This window comes from Pseudophryne corroboree, chromosome 2 (assembly GCF_028390025.1).
Source record: "Pseudophryne corroboree isolate aPseCor3 chromosome 2, aPseCor3.hap2, whole genome shotgun sequence".
In the NCBI taxonomy this organism is placed as follows: Eukaryota; Metazoa; Chordata; class Amphibia; order Anura; family Myobatrachidae; genus Pseudophryne; species Pseudophryne corroboree.
Window position 1 is genome coordinate 695,901,816 of NC_086445.1, and position 19,510 is coordinate 695,921,325.

General features: G+C 47.5%; 1 protein-coding gene across 4 annotated transcripts in view; it reads right to left on the bottom strand.

The window, feature by feature from the left end:
* The window catches only part of SOX13 (SRY-box transcription factor 13), a 129,646-nt gene that overhangs the window by 29,292 nt on the left and 80,844 nt on the right, over positions 1 to 19,510 (bottom strand). For all 4 annotated transcript variants that reach the window (XM_063955259.1, XM_063955258.1, XM_063955260.1 and 1 more), the window contains 3 exons: positions 17,468 to 17,574; positions 16,619 to 16,715; positions 15,195 to 15,335 (listed from right to left, as the gene is read on the bottom strand). In XM_063955259.1, coding sequence (XP_063811329.1) covers positions 15,195 to 15,335; positions 16,619 to 16,715; positions 17,468 to 17,574 — 345 coding nt within the window. The remainder of the gene's footprint in view (positions 1 to 15,194; positions 15,336 to 16,618; positions 16,716 to 17,467; positions 17,575 to 19,510) is intronic.

Sequence of the window (19,510 nt, forward strand, 5' to 3'; positions counted from 1 at the left end):
TCCGTTAGGATCCGGCGTTCAACCGCCATGCTGTCAAACGCAGCCGCGCTAAGTCTTGGAACAGACACGGCCCCTGCTGTAACAGGTCCTGTCTGAGAGGCAGAGGCCATGGGTCCTCTGAGATCATTTCTTGTAGTACTGGGTACCAAGTTCTTCTTGGCCAATCCGGAACGATGAGTATAGTTCTTACTCTCCTCTCTTTCTTACTATCCTCAGTACCTTGGGTATGAGAGGAAGAGGAGGGAACACATAAACCGACTGGTACACCCACAGTGTCACTAGTGCGTCCACAGCTATCGCCTGAGGGTCCCTTGACCTGGCGCAATATTTTTTTAGCTTTTTGTTGAGGCGGGACGCCATCATGTCCACCTGTGGCCGTTCCCAACGGTTTACAATCTGCGTGAAGACTTCTGGATGAAGTCCCCACTCTCCCGGGTGGAGGTCGTGCCTGCTGAGGAAGTCTGCTTCCCAGTTGTCCACTCCCGGAATGAACACTGCTGACAGTGCTAACACGTGATTTTCCGCCCATCGGAGAATCCTTGTGGCTTCTGCCATCGCCATCCTGCTTCTTGTGCCGCCCTGGCGGTTTACATGGGCGACCGCCGTGATGTTGTCTGATTGAATCAGCACTGGTTGGTTTTGAAGCAGGGGCTCTGCTTGACTCAGGGCGTTGTAAATGGCCCTTAGTTCCAGTATATTTATGTGTAGTGAAGTCTCCTGACTTGACCACTGTCCTTGGAAGTTCCTTCCCCGAGTGACTGTCCCCCATCCTCGGAGGCTTGCGTCCGTGGTCACCAGGATCCAGTCCTGTATGTCGAATCTGCGGCCCTCGAGAAGATGAGCACTCTGCAGCCACCACAGCAGAGACACTCTGGCCCTTGGGGACAGGGTGATCAACCGATGCATCTGAAGATGCGATCCGGACCATTTGTCTAACAGATCCCACTGAAAGATCCTTGCATGGAACCTGCCGAAGGGAATTGCTTCATAAGAAGCCACCATCTTTCCCAGGACTCACGTGCAGTGATGCACCGACACCTGTTTTGGTTTCAGGAGGTCCCTGAACAGAGATGACAATTCCTGGGCCTTCTCCACTGGGAGAAACACCTTCTTCTGTTCTGTGTCCAGAATCATGCCCAGGAAGAGCAGACGCGTCGCAGGAATCAGCTGCGACTTTGGGATATTCAGAATCCAGCCATGCTGTTGCAACACTTCCTGAGAGAGTGCTACGCTGACTAACAACTGCTCTCTGGACCTCGCCTTTATAAGGAGATCGTCCAAGTACGGGATAATTATAACTCCCTTTTTCCGAAGGAGTATCATCATTTCGGCCATTACCTTGGTAAATACTCTCGGTGCCGTGGACAGACCGAACGGCAACGTCTGGAATTGGTAATGACAATCCTGTACCACAAACCTGAGGTACTCCTGGTGAGGTGGATAAACGGGGACATGCAAGTAAGCATCCTTGATGTCCAGCGACACCATAAAATCCCCCTCTTCCAGGCTTGCAATAACCGCCCTGAGCGATTCCATTTTTAACTTGAACTTCCTTATATAAGTGTTCAAGGATTTTAAATTCAGAATGGGTCTCACCGAACCGTCTGGTTTCGGTACCACAAACATTGTGGAATAGTAACCCCGTCCCTGTTGAAGGAGGGGAACCTTGATTATCACCTTCTGGAGGTACAGCTTGTGAATTGCCGCCAGTACCACCTCCCTTTCCCTGGGAGCAGCTGGCAAGGCCTATTTGAGGTAACGGCGAGGGGGAGTCGCCTCGAACTCCAGCTTGTATCCCTGAGATACAATTTGTACCGCCCAGAGATCCACTTGTGAGCGAACCCACTGGTTGCTGAAGTTTCGGAGACGCGCCCCCACCGCACCCGGCTCCGCCTGTGGAGCCCCAGCGTCATGCGGTGGACTTAGAGGAAGCGGGGGAGGATTTTTGTTCCTGGGAACTGGCTGCCTGGTGCAGCTTCTTTCCTCTACCCCTGCCTCTGGGCAGAAAGGATGCGCCTCTGATCCGCTTGCCTTTTTGAGGCCGAAAGGGCTGTACATGATAATACTGTGCTTTCTTAGGCTGTGAGGGAACCTGAGGTAAAAAAGTTGACTTCCCGGCTGTTGCCGTGGATACGAGGTCCGAGAGACCGTCCCCAAACAATTCCTCACCCTTATAAGGCAAAACCTCCATGTGTCTTTTAGAATCAGCATCACCTGTCCACTGCCGAGTCCATAATACTCTCCTGGCAGAAATGGACATTGCATTAATTCTAGATGCCAGCAGGCAAATGTCCCTCTGTGCATCCCGCATATATAAGACGACGTCTTTTATATGTTCTATGGTTAGCAAAATAGTATCCCTGTCGAGGGAATCAATGTTGTCTGACAGGGAATCAGACCATGCGGCTGCAGCACTACACATCCATGCTGAAGCAATAGCAGGTCTCAGTATAGTACCTGAGTGTGTATACACAGACTTCAGGATAGCTTCCTGCTTTCTATCCGCAGGCTCCTTTAAGGCAGCCGTATCCTGAGACGGCAGTGCCACCTTTTTTGATAAGCGTGTGAGCGCCTTGTCCACCCTAGGGGATGTTTCCCAACGTAACCTGTCCGTTGGCGGGAAAGGGTACGCCATCAGTAACCTCTTAGAAATCACTAGTTTCTTATCGGGGGAACTCCACGCTTCCTCACACAATTCATTTAATTCATCAGATGGGGGAAAAGTCACTGGCTGCTTTTTCTCCCCAAACATAATACCCTTCTTGGTGGTAACCGGGTTAATATCAGAAATGTGCAATACATTTTTCATTGCAGTAATCATGCATCGGATGGCTTTTGTAGACTGTGCATTTGTATCATCCTCCTCTACACTGGAGTCAGACTCCGTGTCGACATCTGTGTCTACCATCTGAGCTAGGGGGCGTTTATGAGCCCCTGATGGCCTCTGAGACGCCTGGGCAGGCGCGGGCTGAGATCCCGGCTGTCCCAAGGCTGCTGCGTCATCGAACCTTTTATGTAAGGAGTTAACACTGTCTGTTAAGACCTTCCACATATCCATCCAATCCGGTGTCGGCCCCGTCGGGGGCGACACCACACTTATCTGCCCTTGCTCCGCCTCCACGTAACCCTCCTCATCAAACATGTCGACACAGCCGTACCGACACACCGCATACACACAGGGAATGCTCTGACTGAGGACAGGACCCCACAAAGTCCTTTGGGGAGACAGAGAGAGAGTATGCCAGCACACACCACAGCGCTATATAACACAGGGATTTACACTATACTGAGTGATTTTTCCCAATAGCTGCTTATATCTTATTTGCGCCTAAATTTATGTGCCCCCCCTCTCTTCTTTACCCTACTTGTACTGGATACTGCAGGGGAGAGCCTGGGGAGCGTCCTTCCAGCGGAGCTGTGAAGAGAAAATGGCGCTAGTGTGCTGAGGAAGAAGGCCCGCCCCCTCAGCGGCGGACTTCTCCCGCATTTGGACATCTTAATGGCGGGGTTTTTTGCACATATACAGTTTTCCAGACTGTATTATGTGCATAATGTGCCAAAAGGTAATCTTATTGCTGCCCAGGGAGCCCCCCCCCCAGCGCCCTGCACCCTACAGTGACCGGAGTGTGTGGTGTGCAGTGGGAGCAATGGCGCACAGCTGCAGTGCTGTGCGCTACCTTAATGAAGACCAGAGTCTTCTGCCGCCAATTTTATCTCCTTCTTCTGTCTTCTGGCTCTGCAAGGGGGACGGCGGTGCGGCTCCGGGAACGGACGATCGAGGTCAGGTCCTTTGTTCGAACCCTCTGGAGCTAATGGTGTCCAGTAGCCTAAGAAGCACAAGCTAGCTGCAAGCAGGTAGGTTTGCTTCTCTCCCCTCAGTCCCACGAAGCAGTGAGTCTGTTGCCAGCAGATCTCACTGAAAATAAAAAAACCTAACAAATAGTTTCTTTCTAGCAAGCTCAGGAGAGCCCACTAGGAGCACCCAGCTCTGGCCGGGCACAGATTCTAACTGAGGTCTGGAGGAGGGGCATAGAGGGAGGAGCCAGTGCACACCAGATAGTACCTAATCTTTCTTTTAGAGTGCCCAGTCTCCTGCGGAGCCCGTCTATTCCCCATGGTCCTTACGGAGTTCCCAGCATCCACTAGGACGTCAGAGAAACACTGGTGGAGCAGTTCTATGCTGCTCACTCTCACTATTTTAATCTATATTTTCACCCTCCTATCTCTTTATTTAAAAATTAAGAGAGAGATAATTATTTCGGACCGTACAGGTCGATATTTTAAGGAACAGAATAAATGCTAAGTTTTAGATTATTCATTTTCACATCATCTCATTGTACATTATGATTTATTATGGTTATAATTTTCAAATAAGAGTGCTCCCAAAAAGGATTTCTTTTGTCTTTCCTTTCCCTCCATATGTGTAGTTAACCTACAAAAGTATTTGGGAGCACCACCAATAAGTAAAGTGCTGTCTAAAGATTTGATTATTAGCACTGTGTATATTGGTATTTTCAGATTTGTTGATATTTAGGTGTGGCTATATAGCACACGGCTAGTGCGGAACTGACAAACCATTTTACAAAGGTGTCCACGACACCCCTGAAGGAGCATAAATAGCATGGCGCGCGTAGCGCACCACCTTGCTCGCAAGGGGCTCTTTTGCACTCGCCCCACTGCCTGTATACCGGCAGTCAGGATTCTGGCGCCAGCATGCTGGACGCCGGGATCCTGAGCGCCGGCATACCATAGTAGACCCGTCTGGTGTATACCTATGATATACGCACTCCTGCGAGTCACTAGCCACATCTCCTGTCACGCTAGTGTTTACATGCTGCAGAACGCAGCATGTCAAGCATCTCCCCCCCGTCAGACCCGGCTTACACAAGTTTTCCTGTTCTTTACAAGGAGATTCTTAAAATATAACTTGTTTAGTTTAGTATGCTTGAAAGACCAGGGATAAGAATCATGGCACTGCAACATCATAGCATGCAGTCCAAGCTTTCCAGTTTATTTAGCAGTTTGCAATGTGGGTCCGTGTCAAATGCCTTACTGTAGTCTAGATAATCTACATCTACCCCCACCCTTAAACAATTCTTTTAGTCACCCAGTCAGAAAAGTAAATAAGATTTGATTGGCATGATCTCCCCCTGTAAATCCATTCTGTTTGAAATATTCCACAATGCTTTCTTTTAATAGTGGTTCTATTATTTTCCCCACGATTGATGTAAGTCTCACTGATCGTTGGATACTTGACTCCCTCCTTGCATCCACTTTTGTGCAGTTGGACTAAATTTTGGCTTTTTCCAGTCCCTTGGAATTACTCCTGCATGTAGCAACTGGTTGAATAATTATGTTAATGCTGTTACCAGAACCCCTTTAAGCTCTTTTAGGGTCTTTGAATGTGGCCCCATTTATTTATCTACTTTCCGTTTTGAGTGTTCTGTTAGGACCTTGTCCTCTGTAAATGTACTTTTATCTACCTCTTTTTTTTTAATGAATGTCCTTGCAACTTATCTGTGGCCCCTTCCCCTCCCCTTCTGTAGCGAATACTGTGCAAAAATACATATTTAGATGATCTGTTATTTCCTTGTCTCCCTCGATCAAACTCTCTCTGTCTTATGCCTTTTATTCCTCGGTTTGATTTTCTCCTTTCACTTATATACTTTCTTGCCCTCTTTACCCACTGATTGGGCCATTTTCTCTTCAGCTTGTGCCTTTGCACTTCCGATTACCATCTTTGCGTCCTTGCTTCTAGCAAGGTACAGTACACCTCTGTACTCATTTTGAGTCTGCATATACTTCTTAAAGGCAATCTTTTTTTTGCTTTCTCACTAGTGGATAGTTATTTTGTAAACCACACTGGCTTCAGTTCCCTGTTGATTTCCTAACCCTTTGCAATACTAAAGGCAACAGACCTTTAGTATCAACTCTTTATTTTTTCCAACTTCTCCTGCACTCCTTCCAAGTTCTTCCAATCTGCCAATGCTTAGTGATACTGGGTACTACAGCACTCGATCAAAGAATCTTGACAACTTTTCAGGTACCCCGAGAAGAAACTGACAGGTACGGCTTCTGAAACTGTCAATACTACAATACTTTGTTCAACATATGGATTTACAAGTCTACAGTCTAGAGAAATGGGATAGCCTGTTCTAGGCAAGCCTAACAAAGCAACTTTCATGGTAAGAGGAGGTCTAGTGGGATAGTATCCCAACTAAATCAACCTCTAAGGTATTAAAGGGAGAATAAAAATAGGAATTTGATACCTACCGGTAATTCATTTTCTCCTAGTCCGTAGAGGATACTGGGATGTTCTTAGTAGCATGGGTATAAATGGGGTCCACTGGAGCCATGGCACTTTAAAAATTCTTCAGTGTGCTGGCTTCTCACCTCTATGCCCCTCCTGCAGACTCAGTCTAGGAAAACTGTGCCCGAAGAGGCGGACATAATAGGAGGAAAATAGATAAGAAAAGTGGTGAGGCAACGAACCAACCCACAACAAAAAGGAGAGGATTGCAACGTTAACCATAACTGGAAAATAGGGACAGTAACAGCAGACACATTGAAGAAACAATAATGAACAATGCTTGCAGGATTAACGAAGCACCGAGTCGGGTGCCCAGTATCCCCCACGGACTAGGAGAAAAGGAATTACCGGTAGGTATCAAATTCCTATTTTCTCTAACGTCCTAGGGGATACTGGGATGGTCTTAGTACCATGGGGATGTCCCAAAGCTCCCTGACCAGGTGGGAGAGTGCAGAGACCCCTGCAAAACTGAGCGACCAAACTGAAGGTCCTCAGCAGCCAAAGTATCGAACGTGTAAAACTTCACAAATGTATTCGAACCAGACCAAGTGGCAGCTCGGCATAACTGCAAATCCGAGACACCACAGGCAGCCGCCTAGGAAGAACCCACCGACCTTGTGGAGTGGGACTGAATAGAACTCTGCAGCAGCAATGCGGCCAAAGAGCAAGCCTGTTGGATTGTCATCCGGATCCAACGAGCAATTGACTGCTTCGAAGCAGGCCATCCAATCTTTATAGTGTCATAGAAAACAAAAAGGGAATCAGATTTCCGATGACGAGCTGTTCTCTTAACACAAATCTTCAAGCTCGAACGACGTCCAAGGATTTTGAAGAAATAATACAGGAACCACTATCGGCTGGTTGATGTGAAATGCCGACACTACTTTAGGCACAAACTGTGGGCGAGTCCTGAGCTCCGCTCTATCCTCGTTCAACACCAGGTAAGGCCCCCAATTTGGAGACCCGCCTTGCTGAGGCCAAAGCCAATAACATGACAGTCTTCCAAGTCAAATATTTCAAGTCCACCCTGTGCAAAGGTTCAAACCAATCTGATTGGAGAAAGGTCAGAAACAAATTGAGATCCCACGGTGATGTGGGAGGTACAAAAGGTGGTTGAATCCGAAAGACACCTTTCAGGAACTTCTGAGACAACAGCCAACTGTCTCTGGAAGAAAATAGACAGGGCTGAGATCTGAACCTTAATGGAGCCTAAACTAAGGCCCATATCCACGCCAGCTTGCAGGAAGAGCAAGAATCTACCCAGATGAAAAATCTACAGTGGAGTACTGTTGACCCTCGCACCAGGAAACATACTTCTTCCAGATGCGGTGGTAATGTTTAGATGAGACCACCTTCCGAGCCTGGACCATAGTTGAGACAACCTTGGCGGGAAGCCCTTTCCGGGATAAATTCTGCCTTTCAACCACCATGCCGTCAAACGTAACTGCGGTAAGTCTGGATAGACTAAAGGTCTTTGCAGAATAAGATCCTTTTGAAGCTGCACAGGCCAGGGCTCTTCGAGGAGGTCCGCATACCAGGCTCGGCGAAGCAAATCCGGAGCAATGAGAACTGCCTGAACGCTTTCCCTTTTCAGTCTTTTTAAGACTCTGGGAATGAGAGGGGTCAGAGGGAACAGGTAAACTAACTGCTACCTCCATGGCGCCATCAGAGCGTCCACTGCTGCAGCCTGTGGAACCTTCATCCTGTAACAGTAGTGACGCAGCTTCTTGTTGAGCCGAGAAGCCATCATGTCGATCAGCCTGCAGCCCCACCGTTGAAACAACAGTTAATATACTTGTGGGTGAAGGTCCCTCTCCCCCGGGTGCAGATCGTGTCTGCTGAGGAAGTCTGCTTCCCAACTGTCCTCGCCTGGAATGAAGATGGCAGACATGGCCCTGGTGTTGCGTTCCGCCCAGAGGAGTATCCTGGACACCTCCCGCATTGTGGCCCTGCTTTTTGTTCCTCTGTTTATGTACGCAACTACCGTGGCGTTGTCCGACTGGACCTGTATGGCCTGATGTCGGAGCAGAGGAGAGGCTTGTAGAAGGCCATTGTAGATCGCCCTGAGTTCCAGAATGTGTATGGGAAGAGAGGCCTCCTGAGGTGGCCACCTTCCCTGAAACTGTGCCCCCTGGGTCACAGCGCCCCAACCGCGGAGGCTCGCATCCGTCGTCAATAGAATCCAAGCCTGAATTCCGAAGTGTGGACCCACTACCAGGTGGGAGATTTGTAACCACCATAATAAGGAAATCCTTGGTCTTGGTGAAAGGGATATCCTCTGGTGCATGTGCAGGTGTGACCCTGACCATTTGTTCAGTAGATCCAGCTGGAAAGGATGGGCATGGAATCTCCCGTACTGAACTGCCTCATATGAGGCTACCATCTTGCCCAAAAGAAGGATGCAGATATGCACCAAGATTTTTGAAGGTTTCAGAACAGAGTGCACCATTGACTGAATTGTCAAGGCCTTGTCCATAGGAAGAAACACCCTCTGACACCCCATGTTCAGGATCATCCAAGAACTGTAGTCTCTGCGATGGTTCCAGGTGAGACTTCTGCAGATTGAGAATCCACCTGTGATCTGTCAGGAAGTCGTGTAGTCAGGGCGATGCTTTCCAATAACCGAGCCTTGGAAACCGCCTTTACGAGAAGATCGTCCAAGTATGGAACGATGTTCACACCCAGGACGCTGAGTTGTAGCATCATCTCCGCCATCCCTTTCTTGAAAACTTGTGGGGCCATGGAGAGGCCAAAGGGCAAGGCCTAAAACGGGAAGTGAGAATCCTGCAGCGCAAACCTGAGGTAAGCCTGAGGTGGCGGCCATATTGGGATGTGAAGGTACGCATCCTTGATATCCAGGGATACCAGGAATTCCTCCTCCTCCAGGCCTGAAATCACCGCTCTCAGGGATTCCATCTTGAATTTGAACTTGAGGTTCAAAATTGGCTGGACCAAACCGTCCGGCTTCAGAACCACGAACAGGCTGGAATAAAAGCCCTTATTTCTGAGTAGAGGGGGAACTGGAACAATGACCTGCATTTGTTGCAGTCGTTGAATGGCCTCCAGCAAGGTAACCCTTGATGCAGGAGAAGCTGGTAAGGCTGACTTGAAGAATCTGTGAGGAGGGAGCTGTTGAAATTCCAACCGGTATCCTTGGGAGATCAGGTCTCTCACCCAAGGATCCCAGCAGGATTCCGCCCAAATATGGCTTTAACACTTGAGGCGAGCACCCATTTGAAATACCCCCTGAAGCTGGGCCCAACCGTCACGTGCAGGGCTTTGCAGAGGTAAAGCCTGAACTCTGTTCCAGGGAACCAGAGGCCGCTGGTCAGCGTACTTTACCTCGATTTCCTCGAGCTGCGTTAGAAGCACCTCTGGCTCTGCCTCGAAGTCTGGCCACACGAAAGGAATGGAGAGAGGGGTCGGGATAAGCACGTCTAGCTGGATTAGCTGTGGACGGCAGATAGGTGGACTTACCGGCAGATGCTTGTGAAATCCACTTGTTTAGTTCCTCACCAAACAAAGCCTCCCCCATGAATGGAAGGTTTTCAACACCCTTTTTGGAATCAGCATCCGCTGTTCACTGTCGCAGCCACAGAGCCTTGCGCGCCAACACAGCCATAGAGTGTGAGTTGATTATGCCAATCTCTCCTTAATTGCCTCACTCAAAGTTAGCCGAATCCTGATTATGTTGCAGGAGTGTTAGAAGCTCATCCTGAGGCATGGTGTCAAAACCCTCTATTACATTACCGGTCCATTTAACAATGGCCCTTGTGATCCAACCACAAGTAATTGTGGGTCGCCGAGCGACACCCACTGCAGTGTAAATGGATTTTGGCATAGTTTTGATCTTACGATCCACAGGATCTGTTAAGGAGATAGCCCCAGGTACAGGCAGAACAATTTTGTGTGACAGCCTGGACACTGAAGTATCTACCACAGGAGGAGTCTCCCACACCATCCTGTACTCAGGGGGAAGTGGGAAGGAAGTCAACAAACTTTTTGGGGTCTGAAACTTTTTATCAGCATTAACCCACGATTCTTTAGAGAGCGTGTTTAATTATTTTGAGACAGGAAAAGTAGCATGAGACTTAGGCTTTTATATTGAAAAACAATTCCTCATCAGGTTCTGTCTCCTTATCAGGGATAGTCAGGACCTCTCTAATAGAATAGATAAGAGCTTCCAATTCTTGATACAGAGCACAGTCTCCTTTATGCCCATCAACCTTCCCCTCTTCCAAATCCGGCATGTCATTATCAGAGTCAGACTGGAGCACATTGGGCAGTGTGCGTTTCTGTGACACTAGCAGAGGGGTTTGGGAAGCAGGTCTGAGGTCTGCAGTGTGTACTAGAAAATCATCCTTAGATTTTTTAAACACCTGCCCTTCTTGCTTGGCAGTAGCAAGTTCAATGGTTATATCAGTAATCATTCCCTTAATGGAGTCCAGCCATGCTGGCTCCTGAGAGCTGTTACCCTGAGAAGGAAGACTGCACTGAGGACACAAAAGAGACCCCCCTGGAGTAGGGAAAAACTTTGTGTTACAGGACTAACATATAATCTTTTTGCCAGACATACTGTACAGCAGAACAATCACACAGGAACAGCTTAAATAACACAGAAACCCAGACAGCCCTGCAAGGATCGAGACAGAGAGGGAGAAGCCAGCAAACCTTGCCAAAAAGCTAAAGCAGTGCTTTGCCGGGCAGTAGCTATGGGTATATGCAATTGCGGTCGAATTGCCGCGAAAATCGAAAAACGGGGCATTTTCGACAAAAAAAAACATGTCGAATTGGATTCGACAATGAAATACAGTCCTTTTCGACAAAAAAACGGACGTTTCAGATTCGACTTTTTGCAATTCGACATTTTTAAAATTCAACTTGTCTGCAGTGGCTTTTCGACAAAAGTATATTCAATTGAAGAATGTCGATTCGACAACAGTGCTTTTCGACAGTAATTTCGTCAATTTCATTCCGCCTCACTCTGCTGGCGGAATCTAATAAAAAAAATTAAAAACATGTTTTTTTTTATTTTATTGCTAATAGCATATCTATTTATATTAGAAGGGATTATCTACTTGGTTTGTCTATTAGGAGGCACAAGTATTATTTATATATTTTTTAAAAGAATATATTTTTTTTTAACTGACTAAAATAGAGAGAGCATGGTTTTCAGTGGGAAGGGGTGGGAATGGGTTAAAATCCTGAAAAAAAATGCGTGGGGTCCCCCCTCCTAAGCATAACCAGCCTCGGGCTCTTTGAGCCGGTCCTGGTTGTAAAAATACGAGGGGGAAATTGACAGGGGATCCCCCGTATTTTTAGAACCAGCACCGGGCTCTGCGTCCGGTCCTGGTGCAAAATATACGGGGGACAAAAGACGTAGGGGTCCCCTGTATTTTTAACACCAGCACCGGGCTCCACTAGCTGGAGAGATAATGCCACAGCCGGGGGACACTTTTATATCGGTCCCTGCGGCCGTGGCATTAAATCCCCAACTAGTCACCCCTGGCCGGGGTACCCTGGAGGAGTGGGGACCCCTTAAATCAAGGGGTCCCCTCCCTCCAGCCATCCAAGGGTCAGGTGTGAAGCCCGAGGCTGTCCCCCCCCATCCATGGGCTGCGGATGGGGGGCTGATAGCCTTGCGTCAAAGAAAATAATATTGTTTTTTGCAGCAGAACTACAAGTCCCAGCAAGCCTCCCCCGCAAGCTGGTACTTGGAGAACCACAAGTACCAGCATGTGGGGGCATGTGGGGGGAAAACGGGCCCGCTGGTACCTGTAGTTCTACTGCAAAAAAAATACCCAAATAAAAACAGGACACGCACACCGTGAAAGTAAAACTTTATTACATACATGCTGACACACACATACTTACCTATGTTGACACGAGGTTCGGTCCACTTCTCCAAGTAGAATCCATGGGGTACCTGAAAGTAAAATTATACTCACCAAAATCCAGTGTAGATCTGTCCTCTTCTTTTTTTGTAATCCACGTACTTTGCAAAAAAACAAACCGCATACCCGATCCACGCACTGAAAGGGGTCCCATTTCCCCGAATGCCGAGACCCCCCGTGACTCCTGTCACAGAGGGTCCCTTCAGCCAATCAGGGAGCGCATCGTCGTGGCACTCTCCTGATTGGCTATGCGCGTCTGAGCTGTCAGACAGCGCATTGCACAGCCGCTCCATTATCTTCAATGGTGGGAACTTTGCGGTCAGCGGCTGACCGCGGGTAACCTCACCGCTGACCGCAAAGTTCCCACCATTGAAGATAATGGAGCGGCTCTGCAATGCGCTGTCTGACAGCTCAGACGAGCATAGCCAATCAGGAGAGTGCCACGACGTGGCGCTCCCTGATTGGCTGAAGGGACCCTCTGTGACAGGAGTCACGGGGGGTCTCAGCATTCGGGGAAAGGGGTCCCATGTGTAAACATGGGACCCCTTTCAGTGCGTGGATCGGGTATGCGGTTTGTTTTTTGCCAAGTACGTGGATTACAAAAAAAGAACAGGACACACTGGATTTAGGAGAGTATAATTTTATTTTCAGGTACCCCGGATTCTACTTGGAGACGTGGACAGAGTCGGCGTGTGAACATAGGTAAGTATGTGTGTGTCGGCATGTATGTAATAAAGTTTTACTTTCACGGTGTGCGTGTCCTGTTTTTATTTGGGTATTTTTTTTGCAGTAGAACTACAGGTACCAGCGGGCCCGTTTCCCCCCGCATGCTGGTACTTGTGGTTCTCCAAGTACCAGCTTGCGGGGGAGGCTTGCTGGGACTTGTAGTTCTTCTGCAAAAAACAAACAAACAATATTCTTTTATTTTACACAAGGCTATCAGTCCCCCATCTGCAGCCCTTGGATGGGGGTGGGTGGGAGGGACAGCCTCGGGCTTCCCCCCTGGCCCTTGGGTGGCTGGAGGGGGGGGGGGGGTTCAGGGGACACCTTGATTTAAGGGGTCCCCACTCCTCCAAGGTACCCTGGCCAGGGGTGACTAGTTGGGGATTCAATGCCACGCAGGGACCGATATAAAAGTGTTCCCCGGCTGTGGCATTATCTCTCCAGCTAGTGGAGCCCAGTGCTGGTGTTAAAAATACGGGGGACCCCTACGTCTTTTGTCCCCCGTATTTTTTGCACCAGGACCGGACGCAGAGCCCGGTGATGGTTCTAAAAATACGGGGGATCCCCTGTCAATTTCCCCCCCGTATTTTTACAACCAGGACCGGCTCAAAGAGCCAGAGGCTGGTTATGCTTAGGAGGGGGGACCCTACGCAATTTTTTTTTAGGGTTTTTTAACCATTTTAGTGCCGTTCGAAAAGTCGAATCCAGGGCGCACTTATCCGTCAATTGGTCCGTTTTTCGACAACGGGACTGCTCGAATACGTTTTTAATTGAATATGTCGAATTCCGTCACCCACCGGCCGGGATTCGACGGTCGAATTGTGTTGAATTTAAAAACGGGCGAAAAAAAGCCGCAATTCGTCCGGAATTGCATATACCCCATAACCTTTAATAAGGTAAACAGCTGTATTACATGTACAATGCTCCCCCCCTTCGACAAACCCCCTTGGTACCAATTAGGGAGGCCAATCCCGGGCCATTTTTTCAATCCCGGGTATCGGGATTGAAAAATGGCCAATCCCGGGATTCCCGGGATTGGCTTTTACCTAGGTGGCCGCCCCCTTGCCCCACCCCACCCCGCCCATATAACTCACCATATGCAGGGGGCGGGCGGGCGGCAACATCGTGTGAATGCTGCTGGTGTCTCCCAGCAGCAGCTAACAGCGCAGCGTGACCTCTCATGCTGCGCTGGGGACCCGGAAGCAGGAAGCCGGGCAGCGTTTGAGCGTCCTGTGGACGCTCAATGCTGATCCCTCAATCCCCGGGATTGGAGCTTCCAATCCCGGGATTGAATCCCGGCCATTTTTGGGCCTAAATCCCGGGATCCGATTGGCCACCATAGTACCAATTGTAGGTGCAGTGGAGGGTCCCTGGAGGAGCAGCGCTTTCTGCATGTAGCCAGCAGCATGATGCAGCAGGAAATGGCACCCAGAGCTGCTGGTCAAGCTCTCAACAGCGTGCAGTGTTTCCCTATGATTTTATACTCGCAAGCGTCTCCCAAGTATGGAAAATGAGGTTAAAACCCCTTTCCAATACAAGCGCCATTGTGGGTATATACAGCAAGCAGCGAAGTCCCTGCAGCGCCGTGTGCCCTCTGCACCCTTGTGCCGCCATTTGAACCGGGGACCCGCTAACCAGGACCCCAGCTTAGTACTCACTACTCTAGCGTCTTCAGCTCTGTTAGGGGTGGCGGCATGCTGTCGCAGTGCGCGCACACCCTGGGGGCAAGCGAAACAACACCCAACAACCCCCCACGTGCTTGTGTCCTGTCAGCGGGGATAAGGACCATTAACCCTTCAAGAGGTTGGTACCGGTCCCCCCCCTCCTAAGTCCCACGACGCAGGCAGACTGGTGCCAGCCAGAGCTGCCTGAAAATAATAAAACTAAAATAAATTTTGAAGAAAACTCTCTGGAGCTCCAGAGAAAGCACCTAGCACCATGGGCACATTTTTCTAAACGGAGTCTGCAGGAAGGGCACAGAGGGGAGGTGCCAGCACACTGAAGAATTTTTAAAGTAGAATGGCTCCAATAGACCCCATCTATACCCATGGCACTAAAACCATTCCAGTATACCCTAGGATGTTAGAGAAAAGCTACTTAAAGATAAAACTTTGCACTATCAAGTCGCTTTAAAACAGTTTTGAGAAAATGTGTTCAACTCTGAAAAATATTGTTTGCGTGGGGGAGCCCTAATAAACAAGCCCAAAGAATATTGGCTATTGCCTTTAACTAATGAGATTTGTTTCCCTTAACAAAAATATTTGCACCTAGGATTTTGCTGATGCTGGAATTGTGCATGTCTGGGAAGGCTTGCAGGATCTTTCTTCGTTCATCCTTCGCCCACACCATAAAAGCATTCATTGGGCGTTTAATGTGACTGCCACGGCCTTCAGGGAAATGACGAGAACCTAGAACACATACAGGAATAATAGGCTTCATGAAGCAAATTTTGCTACATACAATATCACTGATCAAACATGTTTTACTTAGTAAGCACACAACAAAAATATCTAAAGCTGGAAAGGAGAGGTCACAGGTTAAAATTTAAAAACATAACATGGGGGGGGGTTTGATTTATTAAATCCTTTAACAGTCATACATGTTTCAGTCATATGGCTGGATATTTTTCACATTTTCATTTGACAGGGTCTATTTACTAAGCATTGGAGAGAGATACAGTACCAACCAACTAGCTCCTAACTGAAAATTTTCAAACGATTTACTAAGCTTTGGGTGGAGATAAAGTGGACGGAGATAAAGTATTAGCATATTAGCTCCTGTCATTTTTCATAGGAACAGGAATTACTATTTTTGTTTCAAATTTGCATATGACAGGAATAAGTTGGCAAAAATAGACAGACAAAATAAGATTCAAACATAGCTTTACAAGATGTGCTTAAGTAGAAAATGATGACCTATAAGGATCTTAACAGGAGCATATTAACAAAGGAGGAGGCCAGTGTGCAGGCTCCTCCATCCAGGCCCCTTCCTCTATAGAAGGCGCAGTAGTGTCTGAACACTTGGGAGCACAGACTCTACTGTGCAGAGGACATTTTCTCAGAGATTTACTTACTGCGCATGCGCAAGACATGTGATTTGTGGGGAGGTGCTGCCGCCGACGGAGGACTCCAGAGAGGTGAGTATTAGAAAAAATGGGTGCAGTGTGGGCCCCTGGACTCAGGGACCCGTGGGCTCAGCATACTTTGCACCCATTAGAGATATGTCACTGGCTCTTAACCTTGGAGTAAAAACCACTTACTCATTATTTTTATTTACATTTTGAACCCTGAGTGAGAATATATTTTAATCCCATTTTTATTTATTACTTTTAATACATTCAGCACATTTTTACAACCAGAACTATTATTTTACATTTGAGAGAATGTCCAAACACTTTTAAACAAAGTAATCAATGCAGCCACTAGTTTCCAAAGAGCGACATTGCGATAATAACTAAGTCAGTATGAAGCACCAACATATACCTTACAGATGCCTCGATCTAAAAAAATGTTTATACTGCCCATAAAAACATATTCACCACAAACAGCATATAAAATAATTCCAATATTGCTAGCTTTGCCACGGTAAGACAAACCAACCGGTGACTAACAGAATATTTCCCTTGATAAGACCAAATTATCATGAAACGGCACATCACGTAATACATATTGCAGAGCGTTGCAGGCCTTACCATCAATATCCATGCTGCACCTCAGCAGAGATTCCTCCCCATGCTGCAGAGAAGACTCATCGTGCAGCTCCTTATCCGGCATGGCTTCAAGCATTTCCTGCAGGGTACAGAACCACTGATGCTTATTATGGTGATTAGAGCTGAATTGGGTTCAGTATGCACACCAGGAGTTTGTGATTGTCACTAGATTTAGTTACCACTGCAAATAAGCAATCCCCCCACAATTTTATAATTATTAGTTTACATTCTCACCTCTTAATCAAGCTGTCTGAGAATGAGCAAATAAATGTGAACCCTCAATGAATGACAACATTCTGTGATATACAGATCTGACCTAATTTACAATTCAAAAACCACTCTGTCATTTTCTCTAATTTGCTAGATCTATCTATAAAAATCAACATGGATTTCACTTTGCAACATTGCCCAGGGCTTGTAAACCTGACGATATATGAAACCTATAAAACTGACTGACTCTTCCCAAGGCATTACCCTGTAGCGATCTAGGGGTGCAACTTCTTCTCTTAGTAAAGAATCTCATCTCAACTCATCAGCCAGTCCTCAAGCCTGATGTTCCTGAAGTGCAGAAGGCGAAATATAAAGACTACAGTATAATGCATTTACAATATGCAATGCCAACACTGAGGACTAAAACTAAAGAAAAGTGTACAGATATTTGATTTTAGGAATCAGTGATGTTTCCTAAAGACAGGCTTTGTATTTCTCAGAAATCTCCATCATCTAACGCATTGCATTTCCTGTTATAAAATAATCTCATCAGCAAACCCAATTTTTCCTGCTAGTTATAGGCACACAATGAGAGTCCCCATTACTACTCAGTACTTTTACCTTAACATTGTGACTCTCATGGTGCTCTGGTGTTTTGTTCTGTCCATGAAGAAGTTGTCGGGCTTCCTGTATTGCTTTAGTAATTGCATCTCCTTCACCCAAGAATCCTGAGGAGTGAAAAGTGTCGATACATTAAAAGCTGACCAGAAAGCAATAGTGTATAAGGCGAAAGATCCAATTGCCCACCACATCCTGAATCTACGTTACTGCATGAGATAACTTCTCCTTCCCTAGGATTATTGTTGGATCTCTCTGAACATCCTGCTCTGCAGATGTAAGGGCAGAGTGATACAGCACCACAATTTTTACAGTAAGTAAGGAACTGGAGCAATTCATGGACTTGTACACTAATGCTTTGCGATTTATATTTAATAATAAGAATTTACTTACCGGTAATTCTCTTTCTCGTAGTACGTAGTGGATGCTGGGAACTCCGTAAGGACCATGGGGAATAGCGGGCTCCGAAGGAGGCTGGGCACTCTAGAAAGATCTTAGACTACCTGGTGTGCACTGGCTCCTCCCACTATGACCCTCCTCCAAGCCTCAGTTAGGTACTGTGCCCGGACGAGCGTACACAATAAGGAAGGATTTTGAATCCCGGGTAAGACTCATACCAGCCACACCAATCACACCGAACAACTCGTGATATGAAAACACAGTTAACAGCATGAAACGATAGAGCCTCTCAACAGATGGCTCAACAATAACCCGATTTAGTTAACAATAACTATGTACAAGTATTGCAGATAGACCGCACTTGGGATGGGCGCCCAGCATCCACTACGGACTACGAGAAAGAGAATTACCGGTAAGTAAATTCTTATTTTCTCTAACGTCCTAGTGGATGCTGGGAACTCCGTAAGGACCGTGGGGATTATACCAAAGCTCCCAAACGGGCGGGAGAGTGCGGATGACTCTGCAGCACCGAATGAGAGAACTCCAGGTCCTCCTCAGCCAGGGTATCAAATTTATAGAATTTTGCAAACGTGTTTGCCCCTGACCAAGTAGCTGCTCGGCAAAGTTGTAAAGCCGAGACCCCTCGGGCAGCCGCCCAAGATGAGCCCACCTTCCTTGTGGAATGGGCATTGACAGATTTAGGCTGTGGCAGGCCTGCCACAGTATGTGCAAGCTGAATTGTACTACAAATCCAACGAGCAATAGTCTGCTTAGAAGCAGGAGCACCCAGCTTGTTGGGTGCATATAGGATAAACAGCGAGTCAGATTTTCTGACTCCAGCCGTCCTGGAAACATATATTTTCAGGGCCCTGACAACGTCTAGCAACTTGGAGTCCTCCAAATCCTTAGTAGCCGCAGGCACCACAATAGGCTGGTTCAGGTGAAACGCTGACACCACCTTAGGGAGAAACTGGGGACGAGTCCTCAATTCTGCCCTATCCATATGAAAAACCAGATAAGGGCTTTTACATGATAAAGCCGCCAATTCTGACACTCGCCTGGCTGATGCCAGGGCCAATAACATGACCACTTTCCACGTGAGATATTTCAGATCCACGGTTTTTAGTGGCTCAAACCAATGTGATTTCAAGAAATTCAACATCATGTTGAGATCCCACGGTGCCACAGGAGGCACAAATGGGGGCTGAATATGCAGCACTCCTTTCACAAACGTCTGAACTTCAGGTACTGAAGCTAGTTCCATTTGAAAGAAAATCGACAGAGCCGAGATCTGTACTTTAATGGAGCCTAGTTTTAGGCCCATATTCACTCCTGCTTGCAGGAAATGCAGAAATCGACCTAGTTGAAATTCCTCTGTTGGGGCCTTTTTGGCCTCGCACCATGCAACATATTTCCGCCATATGCGGTGATAATGTTTTGCCGTAACATCTTTCCTGGCTTTAATAAGCGTAGGAATGACTTCCTCCGGAATGCCCTTTTCCTTCAGGATCCGGCGTTCAACCGCTATGCCGTCAAACGCAGCCGCGGTAAGTCTTGGAACAGACAGGGACCCTGCTGTAGCAGGTCCTGTCTGAGCGGCAGGGACCAAGGGTCCTCTGAGATCATCTCTTGAAGTTCCGGGTACCA